Source organism: Magnolia sinica, chromosome 11 (genome assembly GCF_029962835.1).
Source record: "Magnolia sinica isolate HGM2019 chromosome 11, MsV1, whole genome shotgun sequence".
Classification (NCBI taxonomy): Eukaryota; Viridiplantae; Streptophyta; class Magnoliopsida; order Magnoliales; family Magnoliaceae; genus Magnolia; species Magnolia sinica.
The window spans coordinates 27,873,018-27,890,582 of record NC_080583.1 but is presented as its reverse complement, the minus strand read 5'-3'; the positions used below and the strand labels follow the sequence as shown (position 1 = coordinate 27,890,582).

The 17,565-nt window shown below is 39.4% G+C and overlaps 1 protein-coding gene and 1 non-coding gene across 5 annotated transcripts in view; both read left to right on the top strand.

The window, feature by feature from the left end:
* Window positions 1–3,938, top strand: part of LOC131218985 (casein kinase II subunit alpha-like) — a 49,021-nt gene extending 45,083 nt beyond the window's left edge. For all 4 annotated transcript variants that reach the window (XM_058213918.1, XM_058213917.1, XM_058213916.1 and 1 more), the window contains 4 exons: window positions 2,532–2,614; window positions 2,706–2,769; window positions 2,851–2,919; window positions 3,647–3,938. In XM_058213918.1, the coding sequence (XP_058069901.1) occupies window positions 2,532–2,614; window positions 2,706–2,769; window positions 2,851–2,919; window positions 3,647–3,706 (276 nt within the window). In that variant the 3' untranslated portion in view covers window positions 3,707–3,938. The remainder of the gene's footprint in view (window positions 1–2,531; window positions 2,615–2,705; window positions 2,770–2,850; window positions 2,920–3,646) is intronic.
* A 10,072-nt stretch (window positions 3,939–14,010) lies between these two features.
* On the top strand, window positions 14,011–14,117 carry LOC131219702 (small nucleolar RNA R71). Its single transcript, XR_009158348.1, has one exon. It is a non-coding gene; the product is annotated as a small nucleolar RNA R71 (small nucleolar RNA).
* The last annotated feature ends 3,448 nt before the right edge of the window (window positions 14,118–17,565 follow it).

Here is a 17,565-nt window from a genome sequence, read left to right as displayed (position 1 = left end):
TCTTACATTTATAAATTATATGAATAGACATTGAATATACTTGCATCAATTTAGTTAGGCAACGCATGGATTAGGACCCCATACAAAAAAAACCTATTATGTGCACTTTTATTATTATTATTTTTTATTTGGTAATGTTTGATTTATAAGTGTGTATAGATGTCTTTTTCAGCAATCACCGAAGTTTCGTTGAAAAATTCGACCAATTTCCCGATGTTTCCCATATTTCCAACAACAGCGATACATTACGTAATACAACTGATATATCCTATGTGATAACCGATATGTATCCGTATCCCAAGCGTGCGATATGCAACATGATATTTTGAACACTGATTATTGGTATTTTAGTGTATGCTATGATATGTGTCAAACCTGACGATGCCTTTACAATAGTGAAATTGAGTATCTACACTTGTAATCCTGTTACTGATTATTGGAATGCAATGTCTAGTTCCTAGATATCTAAAGAAGACCATAAATAATGGATTGTTTTATTTTGGACACCCTAGTGTGTTGAAAGGGTATTGTAATGCCAGCTGGTTCATTGATTTTGATGAATCCAAATTCGTTAGTGGTTGGGTTTACATCCTAAGAGGAGCCACCTTGTCTTGGGATCTAAGAAGCAGGCTCCCATAACCCATTCTACAATGGAATCATACCACATTGAATTGGTGGTAGGTAGTAAAGAGGCATAATTGTTGCAAAATCTCCTCTTAGAAATTTCGTTGTTGGCTAGATTCTAGCAACTTGTCTCTATCCACTGTGATAATGAAGAGACCATCAAAGGCATACAACAAGACCTATAATGGGAAACCTAGACGCATTTGCCTAAGATATAGCTATGTTTGTTAGTTGCTTGGTGATGCTATGACCACAATTTAGTATGTACAGTCAATTCTTCAAAATCTAGCAGATCCTTTTACAAATGTCTTTGCAAAGGATGTTATAAGTAGAACACCAAAGGGAATGGAACTGAAGTCAATTTTATACACTCCATGTGAAGATAACCTAACTTAAATCTATTAGATTCAGTGGGCCAAAATAATTCACTAGTATGGTCTGAAGCACTGTACAAGATTATTAATCTCATTCATAAGATATGTGCATAGTATTAGAACCTATAATGATTTAAAGGAAGGCTGAGTGTTCTCTTAATGAGTCTCTTAAGATATTTCCTTAGATGTTTATGTTAGATGGACATCTCCGAAAGGCATACCTATATGACTATGGAAAATAGTTTCTTTGTTCTGTTTTGTGAAAAGTTGAACCAAGTTTCCAAAACCATCAAGTAACATCGACTTTATCAAAAGATTACAAATATTGTTGTATTGCTTTTTCAAAAAGGTGGAAAAAGAAAGAGTGGCTAGGGGAAGAGGGGTAAGGCTTTGTCTTTTTACTAGGCGTCAAACCATGAGCATTGTGTTAAGTACTGTCCACACTTTGTTTAGCCTACGCAACATGTGGTCTTGGTAAGGGCTTGAGTGCATGGGCTGCTTGAGGCACGCTTTACACATAACACATGCACATTGTTGTGAGGAGTTTGCAGAGATTAACCTTCATCTTTTCCCAATCATTATTTTGGGATCTTGGGTTGATCAAACCACTAGGGTGGCATCACCAGACTGATCATGTGTGTCCAGCGGGAGTGATTTGGACCATCGCATTGGAGCTTTGGCCGTTGGATTGCGCGTGAGCATGCCATGATGTTTGTCAGTGTGTTAACTGTTGGAGATGATTTTTAATAATAAAAAAAAGCAGTGAAAACTTGTAAATATTTCGAACTAGGCACTGACAAGGGTTGTGCTACTGTTTAATAGACCTTGTTTTTGGCTTAGTCTGGGCAAATAAGTGTGTTGTTTTTGTTTAGTGGTGTTGCTCGGATCTTACAAGTTGATGCACACATTTTGGTAGAGATGAAGCCCTGAGTTAATCTTGGAAGTGGATTTGCTTTTAACTCTCTTATAAACTGGTTCCATCATCTGTAGAGGGAAAATATCTCTTTCAAGGCAGTGATGGTGTAACATTCCTCAACAATATATTCAAATCTCCTTCCATTTCGGTACCTTACATATGACAAGTTTATAACTTGGACATCTGGATTCAACTCACATGTCTCGACTAAACTCAACGTGATCATGGTCTAACTCGATGAAAAGCTCTATTGAAATCAAGCTTTTCTTGAGACCTGAGTTGAAAACTCAGTCCAGTCAACTTGATAAACTTGGCTGAAGTTAATTTTTTAAGCTACTTTGAAGGGCGAAAAAAAAGTCTTGAAACCTTTCTTCTCCCGAAAACAGATCCTTCCCTCCCTCTATTTTAGTATTTATTTCCTATATCATTTTTGTTATTTGTAATTTGTGATTAATTTTCTTTTTTTAGTATTTATGAAAATTTTCTAGTATTGAATTTGAGAGTTCAGAAAACTAAATTGAGTTACTTGACTCGAGAGACTTTCAATTTTTTAAATATTGGTTCCTCCTCATACACAATCTATTACTCATTAGTAGCCATAACTTTCCTGCTTCCAGGTACTCGGGACAGATGAATTGAGTGCGTATCTAAGCAAATACCGTTTGGAGCTCGACCCACACCTTGAGGCCCTTGTTGGGAGGTCTTAAACATTTCCTTTTATTTGACTCGTGTAACTTTGTAATGCATAAATGAATGCTATTTCTGAAATGAGAGGCTTGTCTGTGCTACAGGCATAGCCGGAAGCCATGGACGAAGTTCACTAATGCTGATAATCAGCACTTGGCAGTTCCTGAGGTTTGTCATTCTCAGCCATCTATAATTGAGCTGAAATCCTCCAGTCATCTAGCTTTATCAATTGGCCTTTTGTTTTTGCAGGCGATTGACTTCCTCGACAAGCTGCTCCGATATGATCACCAGGAAAGGCCAACTGCAAAGGAAGCCATGGTAGCTTTAATCACTGAGGAAAATATAAAATGTTTCTCCAAGCAAAATGGTGTCCTCCCTCTAGCAACCCTAACTGTGGGGCATAACTTTCAGTGATCCGTACTGTTCTCTGGTGGGCCTCATCATGATGGGTTCATGCCCCTAAAAACCTACATGCTCGAAAAATCCCCGCCATGTTTGAGTGTTACCTAGATATTATCCATGAAGGTGGGAGATGCTTGCCTGAATCCCATCCTATAATGTTGAAACTCCTGATTTTGGCCAACAGAAGAGAAGGAAATCGAAGGTCCATGTAACATGGTTCCCATTTTCCTTGTTGCTCCAAGATGCAGTCCGGAATGCATAACCATCCCTTGCACCAAAATATCGAACTGCATACCATTTTGGGGCACATCAAAATGCACTATAAACTGTCAAATTGTCAGCTTTTCTGTGGTTGTATGTGGACCAGTGGCAAGTATGCCCATTTGCAGACCAATCACACAGTTGAGATCATTTGATGGTGGGGATTCTTCCGTCTCTGCCCATTCATCAGGGCCCACCAAACTGACAGTTAAAATCACAGAAAGCAAGGACCGTCCTATTGGGTTGCTGAGTCAACAGAATGCCATTTTGCCTCCAGGAATCCTATAATGCCTCTTAGCATTTCTTCAATTTCTTCTCTCATTTACTCTTCTAGCTAAAACTGGGACTAACATTTCTGAATACCTATCACAATGTCTTTCAGGCCCATCCCTACTTCAATCCAGTGAGAAGTGCAGAAAGCAGCAGGTCTCGTGCCCAGTAGCACGGATCACATGGTGCTCCTGAAAAGAATGTTCTCATGCCTGGTGGGGCCGCTTTGTGTAAGTTCAACTGCATTTTTATGTGGATGATTTTCTTTTTCTTTTTTCTTTTTTTGGCAGCAATGGCCTTCAAGCATATTGCGTTATTAGGAAGATCTGCAATATTTAGTCCTCGTCCAACTATGATTGTTGAATTTGGATTAAGCCTTTTCTATATATGTTTTTATTGCCTTCTATTGCTGTCGACATTCCAGCTACCATTAGTCTGGATTATTTTTTTTTTATTGTATTATTTGATTTTTTTCACTTCGCCTTTTGGTTCGAGGAGAGATTTTATATGTGAATTTCAGTACGTGTTGATGCTGTAGGTGTATAGGATCTGGGCCATTCATCAGTTTCAACAACGGTGAATGTGTTGTGGCCAAAACAACATCCAATGTTTAAGTGGCCCACCTGTGAACTGAACACTGGTTACTTATCAACTGTTTTTTTTTTTTTTTTTTAACTATCCAATTCTCATTTGTGGTGCACCTACCCAATTTTTGTCAGGGTATGTTGGCAGTGGCCCCTGCCTGATGAATGGTCTGGATGTTGTGCTCATTTACTTTGGCGTGTGTGCCAAGGATCATCTCTTTAATCTCGCCTTCCAACAAATGACCCGAACCCCTATTTTTAATGTAAGATTATCAAATCTTTGAGAATGAAATGAATCATACCCGTGTATCAACCATTAGGAAAATGGAATTCTGTTGGTTATTCAGCACATTACATGTAAACTAATTTGATCACTTGCCAATTGGTCTGTTTGGATGGCCTTAACTAAATTGCAATTTGGTTTTCCTGAAATTTTATTTTGAGACGGAACGCTTGGTTAAACTGCATTACATTCTTTCACCAAAAAATAAAATAAAATGTATTTTGTAAAACGAGGAAGGGGACTTGTGTGAGGGTTGTGGCTCATATGTGGTAACACGTGTGAATCTAAGCTGCCACGATACATGTCCGGACTTGTAAAAATCATCTTACTCAAGAAAGTACGTCAATTGAACTTGACCTGTTTATAGATGATCCAAGAATTCCTGCTCGGACCATGACCCATTACCCTGTGGCCTGACCCAACCCATTTAATTGTAATCATGGTCAAGCATCATTAGTGAAATCATAGAAACATTTGAGTCTGAGATTACTGTTTGTCATTGTGACAAACGAGGAAATTCCCATTTGTCTACTGAGCCGCTGATTTATGGCCCCAACTCATTTAGTTAAATGGACCATATTTTCTAGCTTGAGTGTGACCCATTTACTTAAATGGTTCACCCATTCAAACCCGAGCCTGATCTGCTACCCATTTCGCAGGGCCCAGTACTGACTCAGAAGCGGGTCTGCTTATCCAATTTGTGCGCTCTACCTGGTGAGTGGTTCGTATGTCGCACAAGGACGCAACGTGGGAACATGTAGGCTGCAAGTTCGAAATTGAAACTGTCTACAACTTTCTTGCTGGAATCCAAAAACGCAGCCATGGCTTTTTAATTTAATTAATTTATTTATTTATATCCTCACATTGGGATTCCCAAAACATGATTTTTATGGGACAGAGACGAGAACTTTTCATGTCCCATGGAACACGTGGCATCCATATAGGAGGGGACCACTCCCACATACATGCTCATGTACAGTAGATGATGGTATGGGAAGCAGGAAATGGTGGTATTTTAGTGGTGGTTTGACATCATGATATGGGGGGCCTATGGTTGGTGAGCCCCACAGTGGTCTAAAGAATCTTATACATCAGAATATCCTTACCGTTGGTTTAGTTGATCTGGATGTATACAAAGGAAAAATGGACGGCTAGGTACTTCCATTCAGGAAGTTTTGCGGGCCCATTAGATCAACATACGTGGAATGGTTTTGTCATGACACTACTCGTGGTGCTGATGCATCAGCACGGACCGGGATTGCCTGCGACATCGATCAAGCCGTCTGAAGCTAGGTGGGGCCAAACGGTTTTGCCGGCTCATGTTAGGGCATGAGCAAATGAGACAGCTCCAAAACTCAAGTGGGCTACGCGACAGGAAACAGTGGGGATTGAATGGTTACCGTTGAAACATTCGTGAGGACAGGAAAGTCTCGGATCAGGCTGGAATGACCTTATGAACGGTTTGGATGGCATATAAACATCACGGTGGGCCAAAGGAAGGTTTTAATGGTAGGCATATCCCTACCCACTTTTCGCCTTGTCCTAACAGGAGTTGGCAAACGGATGAACGGGGCGGATTTCTCGCAAGCATCACAATAGGCCCCACCTAGCTTCTGACCATTGGGGTGTCAGGCAATCCACGTCACATCAAGACCGTAATTTCTTTGATCATAATGATGATGCGGTAAGCCTACTGTTTTTGTTCTGATCCGAGCTTGACTAGTCAAATGCCTTCCTTTTACTACATTTTATCCCAGGCATGTTCGAATAGGAGGAATAGTCTGAAAATGAAAAACTTGAGGCTCTGTTTGGTAGAAACGTATAACATGAGTTGATTCCATGTTAATTAACAGTAATTACTTATTACAGATCTTATTTGTAATAAATAATGAGTTCAAGTCAATAATGATTCATGTATTAAGTGTCAAAATTCCTTAAACATAATTACTATTAACTAAAATAAGATTAGGCATCCACCAAATAGGGCCTGACGACTTTTTCAAGATTATTTCGTTACCAATCATTGCGTGACTTCCAATTCATTCCGTAATGTTTGAGTGGCATCAAAAAACATGTTAGGCACAAATTAGGTTGTTCTTGGGATGTTTACGTGTTAGGTATGTCAGTGACTAATATAGCTTGAATTGAATTGAACGCTTTATGATCTGAGGTGCCGAAATACATCGATTAAGACTGTATATGTGCAGATCAACCTTCTATCCAACCACCGATTATGTAGGAGAGGGTTCATCATTCTAATGAATTCTTTTTGCTAAAGAAGAAGGTTCGTCCTTCCAATGAGTTCTTTTTGCATTTGAAGAAAGACTTTCAATCAAGCACGTGATAACTTATACTATTTAACAAAATACAATATTTGTTAAATGTAAAAATGAGGTCAAAGCTAATAATATTAATAATATAAATGTAACTACAATTGACCAATAAATAAAAAAATTGGGATAACTAAGGACAATCCATTCATCGTCTGGTAAAATATCAGGTTTGGTAGCAAGAAGGTTGGATTGCCTGATTAGCTAGCTTCATGGTAAGATAGTTGTCGAGAATGATGATCTATTCATCGTGCGGCTAAGCTTTGTTGTTTGAGACAATTGTGGTTCGTGAGAATGCTCATCTTTTCATCGTATGACTAGCTTTGTGGCAAGGTGGTCGTAGGGGCGATCGCCCGTTCGTTACTCATAAACAGATTTTGTGGCACGACATCAATAATGGGTGGATATTTGACAATCAGTTTGTCACACGACTGGGCTTAATGGCTAGATGATTGTTAAGAATGAAAATCCGTTCAATACCTCGCACGATTGAGCATCGTAGGTGAGTTAATCATGGTTAGACGATTGATTGTTCATTACTTAGTCATGTACTTTGTAGGAGAGAATATCGGTGGGTGTGACAGTCTGCTTGTCGCTTAGAACCAAACTCTGTATGTAAGGTAGTCATAGAATGACTATTTGTTCTTTGCTTAGGACCATACACTGTTTGTGAGACTATCGTGATTCAACAACCTGTTTGATGTTAGTATCGAACTTCGTGATGAGACAACCGTGGTGAGTGGCAGTATGTTCGTTGATAAAGTTAAACCTTGTGGTGAGATATTTGATGGAATCTCTAAGCTCATATGCAAGAAGGATCTGCTAGCCTTTTCTTCGAAGTTAAGAGAAGGTTTAGTGGCGTAATTGTAGACACTGAAATTGCACATAGTATAGGATGCTATGGGTTATGCGTGGAAGCTAAGCAGAGCTATATAATGAAGGATATGTCCTTGGGGGGGTGGGTTAGGACTAAATAAATTTTTTGCCAATTAACACAAATTCTTACTTAAATTAATATGTCAATTTAAATTAAGTAAAATAATTTAACACTAAGGCTTCTAAGTCAATATTGGGTCTAATCACATAGACCGTAATAGATGCAACATGTTAATCAACTAATCTATAAATAATAATAATATACACGTGTGTGTGAAATGTGCTAACTATCATCTCATAGCATTAATCTAATCATGCATACATATAATTCGCTAATCAATCACATAAACATAATTAAACAAGTGCTCAAATAACAATCCTAAATATAAGTATGTATAGTGGTTCAGTTTTCCTACTCCACTCCCGGCAGACACACTCAACCCAAGTGTACTGGATTTTACTATTAGAGGTTTTAAATCAGGTTCACATTTAACCTTTATAAGGGTACACTCCTGCCGGAGGCTTATACAAGGACTTGCACATGTACTTACCTATATCGATGGCCTACGTAAGGACTTATCACATGCACACCCATATCGGTGACCTGCTCAAGGGTTTACCCACATACACACCCGTGTCAGTGGCCTACATAAGGACTTTACATGTACTCACCCTGTCGGTGGTGATACAGTCCAACATAAGAACCTATGCAAGTTTGGGTTACATACTCTATATTCAATCTTACACAAGGAATGAGTGTGGGGAGTCTTACAATTTAACAACTTACTTGTCGAATTAAGCCCCTTTTATAGCGCCTTCTTGTATTATTAGATCGATTCTCTCCCATGCTTCAATTAGCTCTCCTATTGCTCCCCCGATCATAATGTCGATGTGTTGCTAATATTTCAGCTCCAAGATCAAACATCTTGTATGCAATACTTCATTGAGGTGACTAAGGTGATGGGAAGTTGGGTGAATCTCCTATAACTAATGGAAGGTTGTAATCTTATGGGATTCACCTAGATGAGTGTAGACACCCCACCCCAAGTTGATAAGCTAATTGAGTTTGAACTGATGAATGAACAACCAAACCCCAATCCTGAACCTTAACCCTAGAAGCTTAAACCCCAAGAACCCTAATCATAAACCCTAAACTTAGCCCATTCAATCCAGTAAACCCAGTCAACCTAATCCAAAAATCTAGAACCTCGAGTTAGCTCGGCGAGTCAACTCACCTGATCAAATTATTGAGTTAACTCACTTAGTAGCCTACCTAATCTAATAACCCAATCAACTCACCTAGTTAAGCCCACAATCAAGCTCGAACCCAAGCCTAAAAGAAAGCCCAATCAGAAAAAAATGTAAAACCTCAAAGCTACAAATTATATAGCAGAGCCTCCACACGCTTGGAGAAGACAACCTGTTAAAGCAAGGAGTTCAAGTGGGAACCGGTGACAGCCAAGTTGCCGCCGGCCACGTGGCACTTTCCCCCTTTGGGGCAGCGTCCCTCAAGCATGTGGAACTCTCATTTTTCAAGCCCCGAGTGCGCATTTGAGATGTATTTACTCTGATGCATAGATCCTTACCAAAATTATACTTTTACCACCTCATCCAACCCATGAGATGATGCGATGTGACAATCTTTAATCTTAGCACTTCAACCACCTTTTACTCCTAAGATCACTAGGAAGTACAAGAAAACTGAGTTTGGAGGTTATAAATAGCCGCCTTCTTTCTCCTTTAAGCCATCTACTCTAATTTCAATCCACTCCCATCTAAAAGCGTCCTCATCCCTTAGGGCCAGTTTGATTTTTCAGATATTTGGTAAATGCACTTTATCTTTACATTTATTACTTACAAAGGGAAATGGTGTGAAATGTCAGATCCCATCATTCCACATTTCACTCATTTGGAAAATGTCAACAACTATGGAAATAAACAATAATGACTACTTCCTGCCGTTCGGACTTGGCGCCCAAAATTTTCCGTGGAAATAGTGGTTCGCTATTAAGGTCTTTAATTCTCTCCTATCCATATCATTTTTTACATTGGACATTTCAGTGGGCCACACTGTCGTTTATGGCTTGGAATGTGATTATTACCTATTGGGGCCCACCATTGCCGTCCATTTTCATCTTCACCGTACATTTAAGACAGCGTACACTAGACACAAAGGAGTCTCGATTACACTACTGCCAGACCTCGACAATTACACCGACTACCAAACAGGTGCAGTGGTCATAATGACACATTTCATGTCATTTCCCACTTCATTTCAAAATTTAGACAGGCCCTTACGGCTTTAGCCATCTAGCCATCTCTCCACTAAGGAGAGTAAGAGTGAGAGAGAATGCAACCCTGGTCTACCCTAGTTTATCTAGAGTTCAAGCCTCCTGAGTCACTTAATCTAGCCTTGCGACACTACCATTCATTAACCATTTAAGCTTCTATCATTTTCATCAAATCAATGCATTAGCATCGTGCAACACTTCTTAACATCCTACTCCTCATATTCATCTACATTACATCGCATCTAACTAGTGGGCATATGCTCTGCGACCTGCTGATATAATTGGATCTTATCCACCAGAAACCTTATCTAGTTAGCTGTCATTTTGGCATATATATTGCATTCCATCATTTTCTCATATTTGACTGGAGGGCGTATACTCTGAGGCCTACCAATATAATCGGAGTAGGTCAACCAAAAATCTTAGCTGTCACCGGTCCGACCAGCTAAGAATTAATACAACATCAAGCATCCCTGATGTTTTATTTAAACCAACACGATTTAAATGATATTCAAACTCGCAAGTATACGAATCAGATGCAGATACGGTACGTATTACGAGATCGTTCCCACGAGGACTGGTCGTCACAATTCAAATCTATGATTCTCCTTAACTAATCCATCAAATAATGGAATGAATTACTAAGCACAATTTTATGAAAAAAAAAAAAACAATTAATTAAGAACAGGGAAGAAAATTCAATCAGAAAGAGAGCACTAGGACTTTCGAATCCACCCCTAATTATCCTAACCCTTGTTTTGTTTGTTGATTCACCTTGATCTAGATTGATACTACTTAATTAGAGAAAGCACAATCTGTGTCCTTAATCGGGCATACAGACTGTCTAATTCCTTTAAGAATTCCCGACAACCAACAATAGCATTTTAGATTAACGTTTCAGCCTTCATTTTTATTTTTATTTTTTTTTGATTTTTTTTTATGAACAGTACGCCAAGGAAGGGAATCAAATCCTCACCTACAGGGAGCAAACCTATGGTGAAGATTATGTGACTTAGCCTTTTAATTCTTCTTTTTACCAAGTTAATCATTCAGTTATCGAACCAAAACTTAATGTGCAAGCGAGATGTGATATGTGAAATCATGACTCAATCAATGTTCACAACGTCTAATCATGGATTAACAATTCAAAATTGACTGTGAAATCAAGCAGATGGCCGAATCCAAGAGTCATTAGTTACCAACATCATGTATCTTATAATGTTAAAATCACAACTATCCTTCAAAATCACTTTGAATTCAATAGAAATTCAGAAAATTTTTTAAAATTTTCACAAATCTTGCTCAAGACCAAGAAAATGGAGATTAGGTACCCTAATCTCCCACCCCCAACCTAAAATCTACATTGTCCTCAATGTAAAAGAAATAAGTGTGCAAAGCATATGGGACAACGAAAATAAAAGAGGAGTGATGAAAAGATAATACCTGGATGGAGAATCAAGAAGCTTTCTCAAAATTTGTGAAAAATTTCAACGTAAAAGCGAGTTAGCACAAGAGAGAAATCAACATAATCAAAAATAACAAAAAGAAAAACAAAAAAAGATCCTACCTATACCACTTTCGCAGGTGCTCTCGATTGCATTTAGCGCATGCAACAAGCCTTTAAACCCCTAGGTTACCCCTAGTGGACGAGTTGTAGTCTCGTGAGGGTTTGCAGTAATGTTACCCACAACATTGAAGTAACTAACTAAGAAAATTGAAAATGAATGAAATAAAAAGCAATACAATAAAGCAAAAGGCTGGGTTGCCTCCCATGAGCGCTAAGTTTAACGTCTTCAGCCAGACAAGAACGGACCATGAATGAAATAATCTTTATAACCAGGGTCCGCCAAAGAAATTACCTCAACACTTTCATTAACCGATCCCAGACAAGTGATGTGAGTTCCCATGAACTGTGCTATCTGAAATAAGGCAACTGACACTGTCGTCAAATAATTTAAGGACTTCTGCTCGAACGACTTCTTCTATGTTAGGATCACGCTTCCTTTGCATGTTATGCGATATTACCACAGCATGATCCATCCATACAGTGGGGCATACTCCCTGGATTTTTTCTATCTTCCGTTCAATTGCTGCCTTATATGCTCTAAGAACATTAAGCAGCCTGCTCGCCTTTGTCTTCTCAGAGTTACAAACTGTGCTGTCAGGAAGAGTCTCAGAGGGATGAAGAGGTTCCACTTTCGCTCTCCAATTTTCAGTCTCCAATATAGGAGTAGAGTCGAGCAATGCATTGACTTCATGGATGGGACTATCAATGTCAAAATCCATGCCCGATTGTGCTAAGTAGGTCTCAAGAGGATCTTCAAAAGATGTACGGAAGGAGTCCTGCACAAGGCTCTCGATCATGTCCACTTCAAATATGTCATCCAAATCTGAGGGTTGTTGTCCTGCATTAAAAACATTGAGTTTAATATTCATGTTACCAAAGGACAATTTCATAACTCCATTCCTGCAATTGATAATAGCATTAGATGTGGCCAAAAATGGACGACCCAAAATGACTGGGATCTGACTATGAAGATTCTGGACAGGCTGAGTATCTATAACTATGAAATCCACTGGAAAATAAAATTTATCAACCTGGATTAACACATCTTCAATAACACCCCGGGGCACCTTGATAGATTTATCGGCTAGTTGTAATGTTACCTTAGTCGGTTTCAACTCACCAAGTCCTAGCTGCTCATAAACCGAATATGGTAACAAATTGACACTCGCCCCTAAATCAAGTAATGCCTTCCCAATCTTATGATCTCCTATGCCGCAAGAAATGGTGGGAGCTCCTGGATCCCTAAATTTAAGAGGGGTGTTATGTTGAATCATGGAGCTGAGCTGCTCTGCAAGGAAGACTTTCTTATGAACATTCTGCTTACGCTTTTGAGTGCATAAATCTTTAAGAAACTTAGCGTAAGCAGGGACTTGCTTGATAGCGTCAAGCAACGGGATGTTGACTTGCACTTTTTGAAACACATCCAAGATTTCATCAAAGTTATTTCTTTTCTTTATTGGTGCCAGACGTTGAGGAAAGGGTGCTTTGGGCACATAAGGTGGCACATTAGTTGCTCTTGGAGAGTCAGAGAGCTTTTGGACTTTGGATGCATTGGTATGGCTCTCTGCTTCATCTTGATCTTCTGTTTTAGAATTTGATTCATCCCCAGGCATCTCTATTCTGTTATCAATCTGCTTGCCTGACCTAAGGGTAGTGATCGATTTGGCATGTTCATGATATTGCCCTTGGTTGGAATTAGAGCCAATCTCATACTGTCCCTTTGGATTAGCCTCAGGTTGGCTAGGGAACTTGCCCTTCTCTCTCTCACTCAATGTGGCAGCTAGTTGACCCATTTGTACTTCCAGCTTGGCAATGGATTGTGCATTTGCATGTAAGCTTTGCTGGTTGGCCAGTAGGGTTTGTTGGGTGTCTTTTTGGAATTGGAGAGAACTCTACATGAAAAGATGGAGTGTATCCTCAAGAGATGGTTTCCTTGATTGTGTAGGCAGTTGTTGATATTGTGGAAACTGTTGAGGTTGTTGACTGCCAACTTGGAGGTGCGGTTGCATGGGAGGATTTCCAGATGGTCCTCCTTGTTGTGGTCCTTTTGCCCAAGAGAAATTTGGATGTCTAGCCCACCCTGGGTTGTATGTGTTCGAGTAAGGATCATTCCCAGATTTTTGAAAAGTGTTCATAGCATGAACTTGTTCAGAGAGAAGTTCTGGGAATGCTGCACCAGATGGACAAGACTGCATAGGATGGGCAGGACTAGAACATGTGGCATATGCCTCGACTTGAGCTGTTTGTGGTGGTCCATTATTTAATACCAGAGCATCAACTTTCTTTGTCAGGTTATCAAGCTTGGCGCTCAGCTTTGGCATGACTCCTATCTCATATATACCACCTCTCTTTTGTGGTTGGGGACTTCTGTCACCTCTATTTGAATAATCCCATTTCTGGGAATTTTCGCACAAGGTTTCAAAGAAGTTCCACGCTTCGACATCACTTTTGGTCATGAATGACCCTCCACTGGTGGCATCAACCATGCGGACGGTTTTGTGGTGTCAGACCGTCATAGAAGTATTGAACTTGTTGCCACTTCTCAAAACCATGGTGAGGACATTTAAGAAGCAAGTCCTTCCATCTTTCCCGACATTCATGAAAGTGCTCGCCCTCTTTTTGTGTGAAGTTAGTAATTTCTCTACGGAGGGCATTGGTTTTGTGAACGGTGAAGAACTTGTTTAAGAACTTCTTAGACAGTTGGTCCCATGTAGTGATAGATCCAACTTCTAGAGAATTCAACCATGCTTTCGCCTTATCCTTCAAAGAAAAAGGAAACAGGCGTAGGCGGATCGAATCGTCTGAGAAGTTTTGGAACTTAAAGGTGGAGCAAATGTTTAAGAATTCTTTCACATGATGATATGGGTCCTCCTTGTCCAATCCATAAAAGGATGACAACAATTGTATGACTCCAGGTTTAAGTTCAAAGTGTCCTGCCGTAGTGGTTGGCAACACTATGCATGAAGGCGCATTAAATTGGACAGGAGCTGAATAATCTTTGAGAGCTTTAACTTCAGTCTCATTCGCCATTTCAACAGGATTATTTCTCAATCTTTCACGAATTGTTCTTTCAATCTCAGGATCAAACGGTGCTAGTTCTATATTCAGAGATCTACGTCCTAGCATAAACTATGTTATTGCAATGTAAGAAAGAAAACTAAACTAAGAAGCAACCTAAGAGAAATAAAACTAGACCTAGAAACTAAGAGATTCTAAAACAAGTTAAAACTATGTAAAGAATGGGAAGAAAGAACCCGGAAAAGGAGATGATTGATGTATGAAGAATAGGGAGCTCCTCCTTTTGAAGACAATGTTATTTAGCAGCTTCCTTCCTCAATTCCTGTAAACAAAAAGAAAATAAAAATAAATTAAATTCCTAAAATAATGCTAGAAAAAAAATCCTAAGCAACGGTTAATTTCTAAAAAAGAAAGTTTGTAATCTTAGAAATAAAAAAACTAAGTTAGTTTCTAAAAAGGGAAAAATTTCTAAAACTAGAAAATAGAAAGTTACTTGAAAGAAGAATCAGAATCTAGAATTAGAAAATAGGAAATTTCTAAAAATAAAATAAAATAGCCTAGAAATAGAAACTTCTAAAAAAATAAAACCTTAATTCTAAAAATAGAAATTAGAAAAAAAAAAAAATAGAAAATTTGGAAAGAGATTACCAAATTAGTAGTGTATGTCAGGTCCCTACAAAACAGGAAATAGGTTAGTTTCTAAAAAAATTTAACCTAAAGGTAGTAAAAAACCTAAGACTATGAATTATGATAAGAGAGAATCTTAAATCCAATTGGAACGAAACAGTCCCCGGCAACGGCGCCAAAAACTTGATGTTTTATTTAAACCAACACGATTTAAATGATATTCAAACTCGCAAGTATACGAATCAGATGCAGATACGGTACGTATTACGAGATCGTTCCCACGAGGACTGGTCGTCACAATTCAAATCTATGATTCTCCTTAACTAATCCATCAAATAATGGAATGAATTACTAAGCACAATTTTATGAAAAAAAAAACAATTAATTAAGAACAGGGAAGAAAATTCAATCAGAAAGAGAGCACTAGGACTTTCGAATCCACCCCTAATTATCTTAACCCTTGTTTTGTCTGTTGATTCACCTTGATCTAGATTGATACCACTTAATTAGAGAAAGCACAATCTGTGTCCTTAATCGGGCATACAGACTGTCTAATTCCTTTAAGCAATGCCATGAATGACATATCCCATATCCTTGGTCGGGCATAAGGGATGTACAATTCATTAAAGCATCCTGTTTCTCCCTCTATAGGAAACCTGTTCTTGATCAGACACAAGTACCCATAATAAGCATCCAAACAACATCCATATATATACTTTGGTCAAGTTCATAGATGGAGAAGTATAGAATTTAAACCCATAAAGCCCACTTAAAGAAAGAAACAAATTACTTGAAATTCAAAGTAAATCAACCAATACAGGAGCTAATCAAATTAGGGGTTTCATCTCAGCCCTAGCTGAGAGATTAGTGACCCATAAAATCCATAAAAAATATTAAATAAAATTCATAAAAAAAAACATCAAACCAAACAATCTCTCTCTCTCTCTTCTTTCTTCTCTTTCTTCTCTTTCTTCTCTCCCTTGCTCCAGATCTGAAATCCCCTGGTTCTGAATACCTTTCCCACGTCCAAAACTCCCCTTTTATAGCTGCTGGATGGCTGGGGTCGGTGGCAGAGTCGTAGAAGGACTCGGAGTACAAATTTTCGCAGCCGTGATCGGTGGGCCCCACAGAGGTGTTTTCTGAAAAATTCACCCCGTCCATTGGATTCAGGACGAAATTTCAGTCAAGAATGGGTGGTTTTGAATGTCCATTGACACGGCCCAGAGAAGAAAATACAAAAAGATCAGTTTTGAACGTCGCCGGGTAGCCCTTTTGTGGCCTCTGTACCGCACACGTGTGTCCGCATGGGAGTGGAATATCAGCATGGTTTTGTAGTTCTCGAACCCATCTACACGATGGGTGGCTTGGATCGGCCGTACGGGTGACGTACGGGGCCCACAATCCTTCGCAAAAACGGCCAGCGGTCGTCCTTTACGCGGACGCGAAAACAACTTCCGTGGCAATGGTGGGACCCATGTTGATAATTATTTCAATAATCCGATCCGTCCAATGGATGCAGGACGGAATTTCGATCGAGAATGAACTATTTTCACTGTCTGCTGATGCGGCCCACGTGATTTCCTGCTCTACCGTCCAACCTGCTTTTAAATAGTTAGATTTCCATAAACGCTCTCTTTTGAAATTCGGTCACCTACAAGTTGGCAATAGGGACACTGGAATTCTGGTGGACGGCTTGGATTGTCCGTTTGGACAATGTATGGGGCCCACAAGAGCAACCGACGGTGGTGCTATGCGAACGCTGTAACGGCTATTGCCGTTTTTGCTGAAGACGGTCGGTCAAACCGACTTTGACGCGTTTTAGCGGTCGGGTGTGGCGCGGCTACACATGTCCTCAATACACACGCCACCCATGCGGGGTCCACTACGATGCTGTAGAGAAATCCAATCCATCCATCCTGTTTCATTTCTTATTTAAACCGTATGGGTCAATTTTGAAGTATATCCAGATTGTAAGCGGGCCTAAAATTGGAGATTAATGGGCTGATCTGTCCGTTGACCCACTTCTCGAGATATCCAATGGTTGAAATTTAATATGTACGGTTTATTTATGGCCTCCAGGCCATATATGAAGTTTTGAACTGATCGGATGGCGGGAACCATGTGATCTTGCATTCTGGACCCTTTTCGGGCCTCTTTATCGTGCTTTCCTCAGATCCCAGGCATGTAAAATCTTCACTATTGGTTTTCTGGAGTCCATCCCATGCTCTGGAGACTTTGGATCATAAAATCCATGCCTTTAACATCAATTTTCAATACACACTCCTGATTTCATCCTGTAATAAAAACACGAGTAAAACACTCCATTAAGCCTCATCATGTACGTCAATTTAGGCAATTACTGGGGTCTGATATGCAATATTTGACCCTGATCAATCCCCTACATACATACTTGTCACCCTACACTCGATCATTTTGAATATATGCTTTGCGGCTT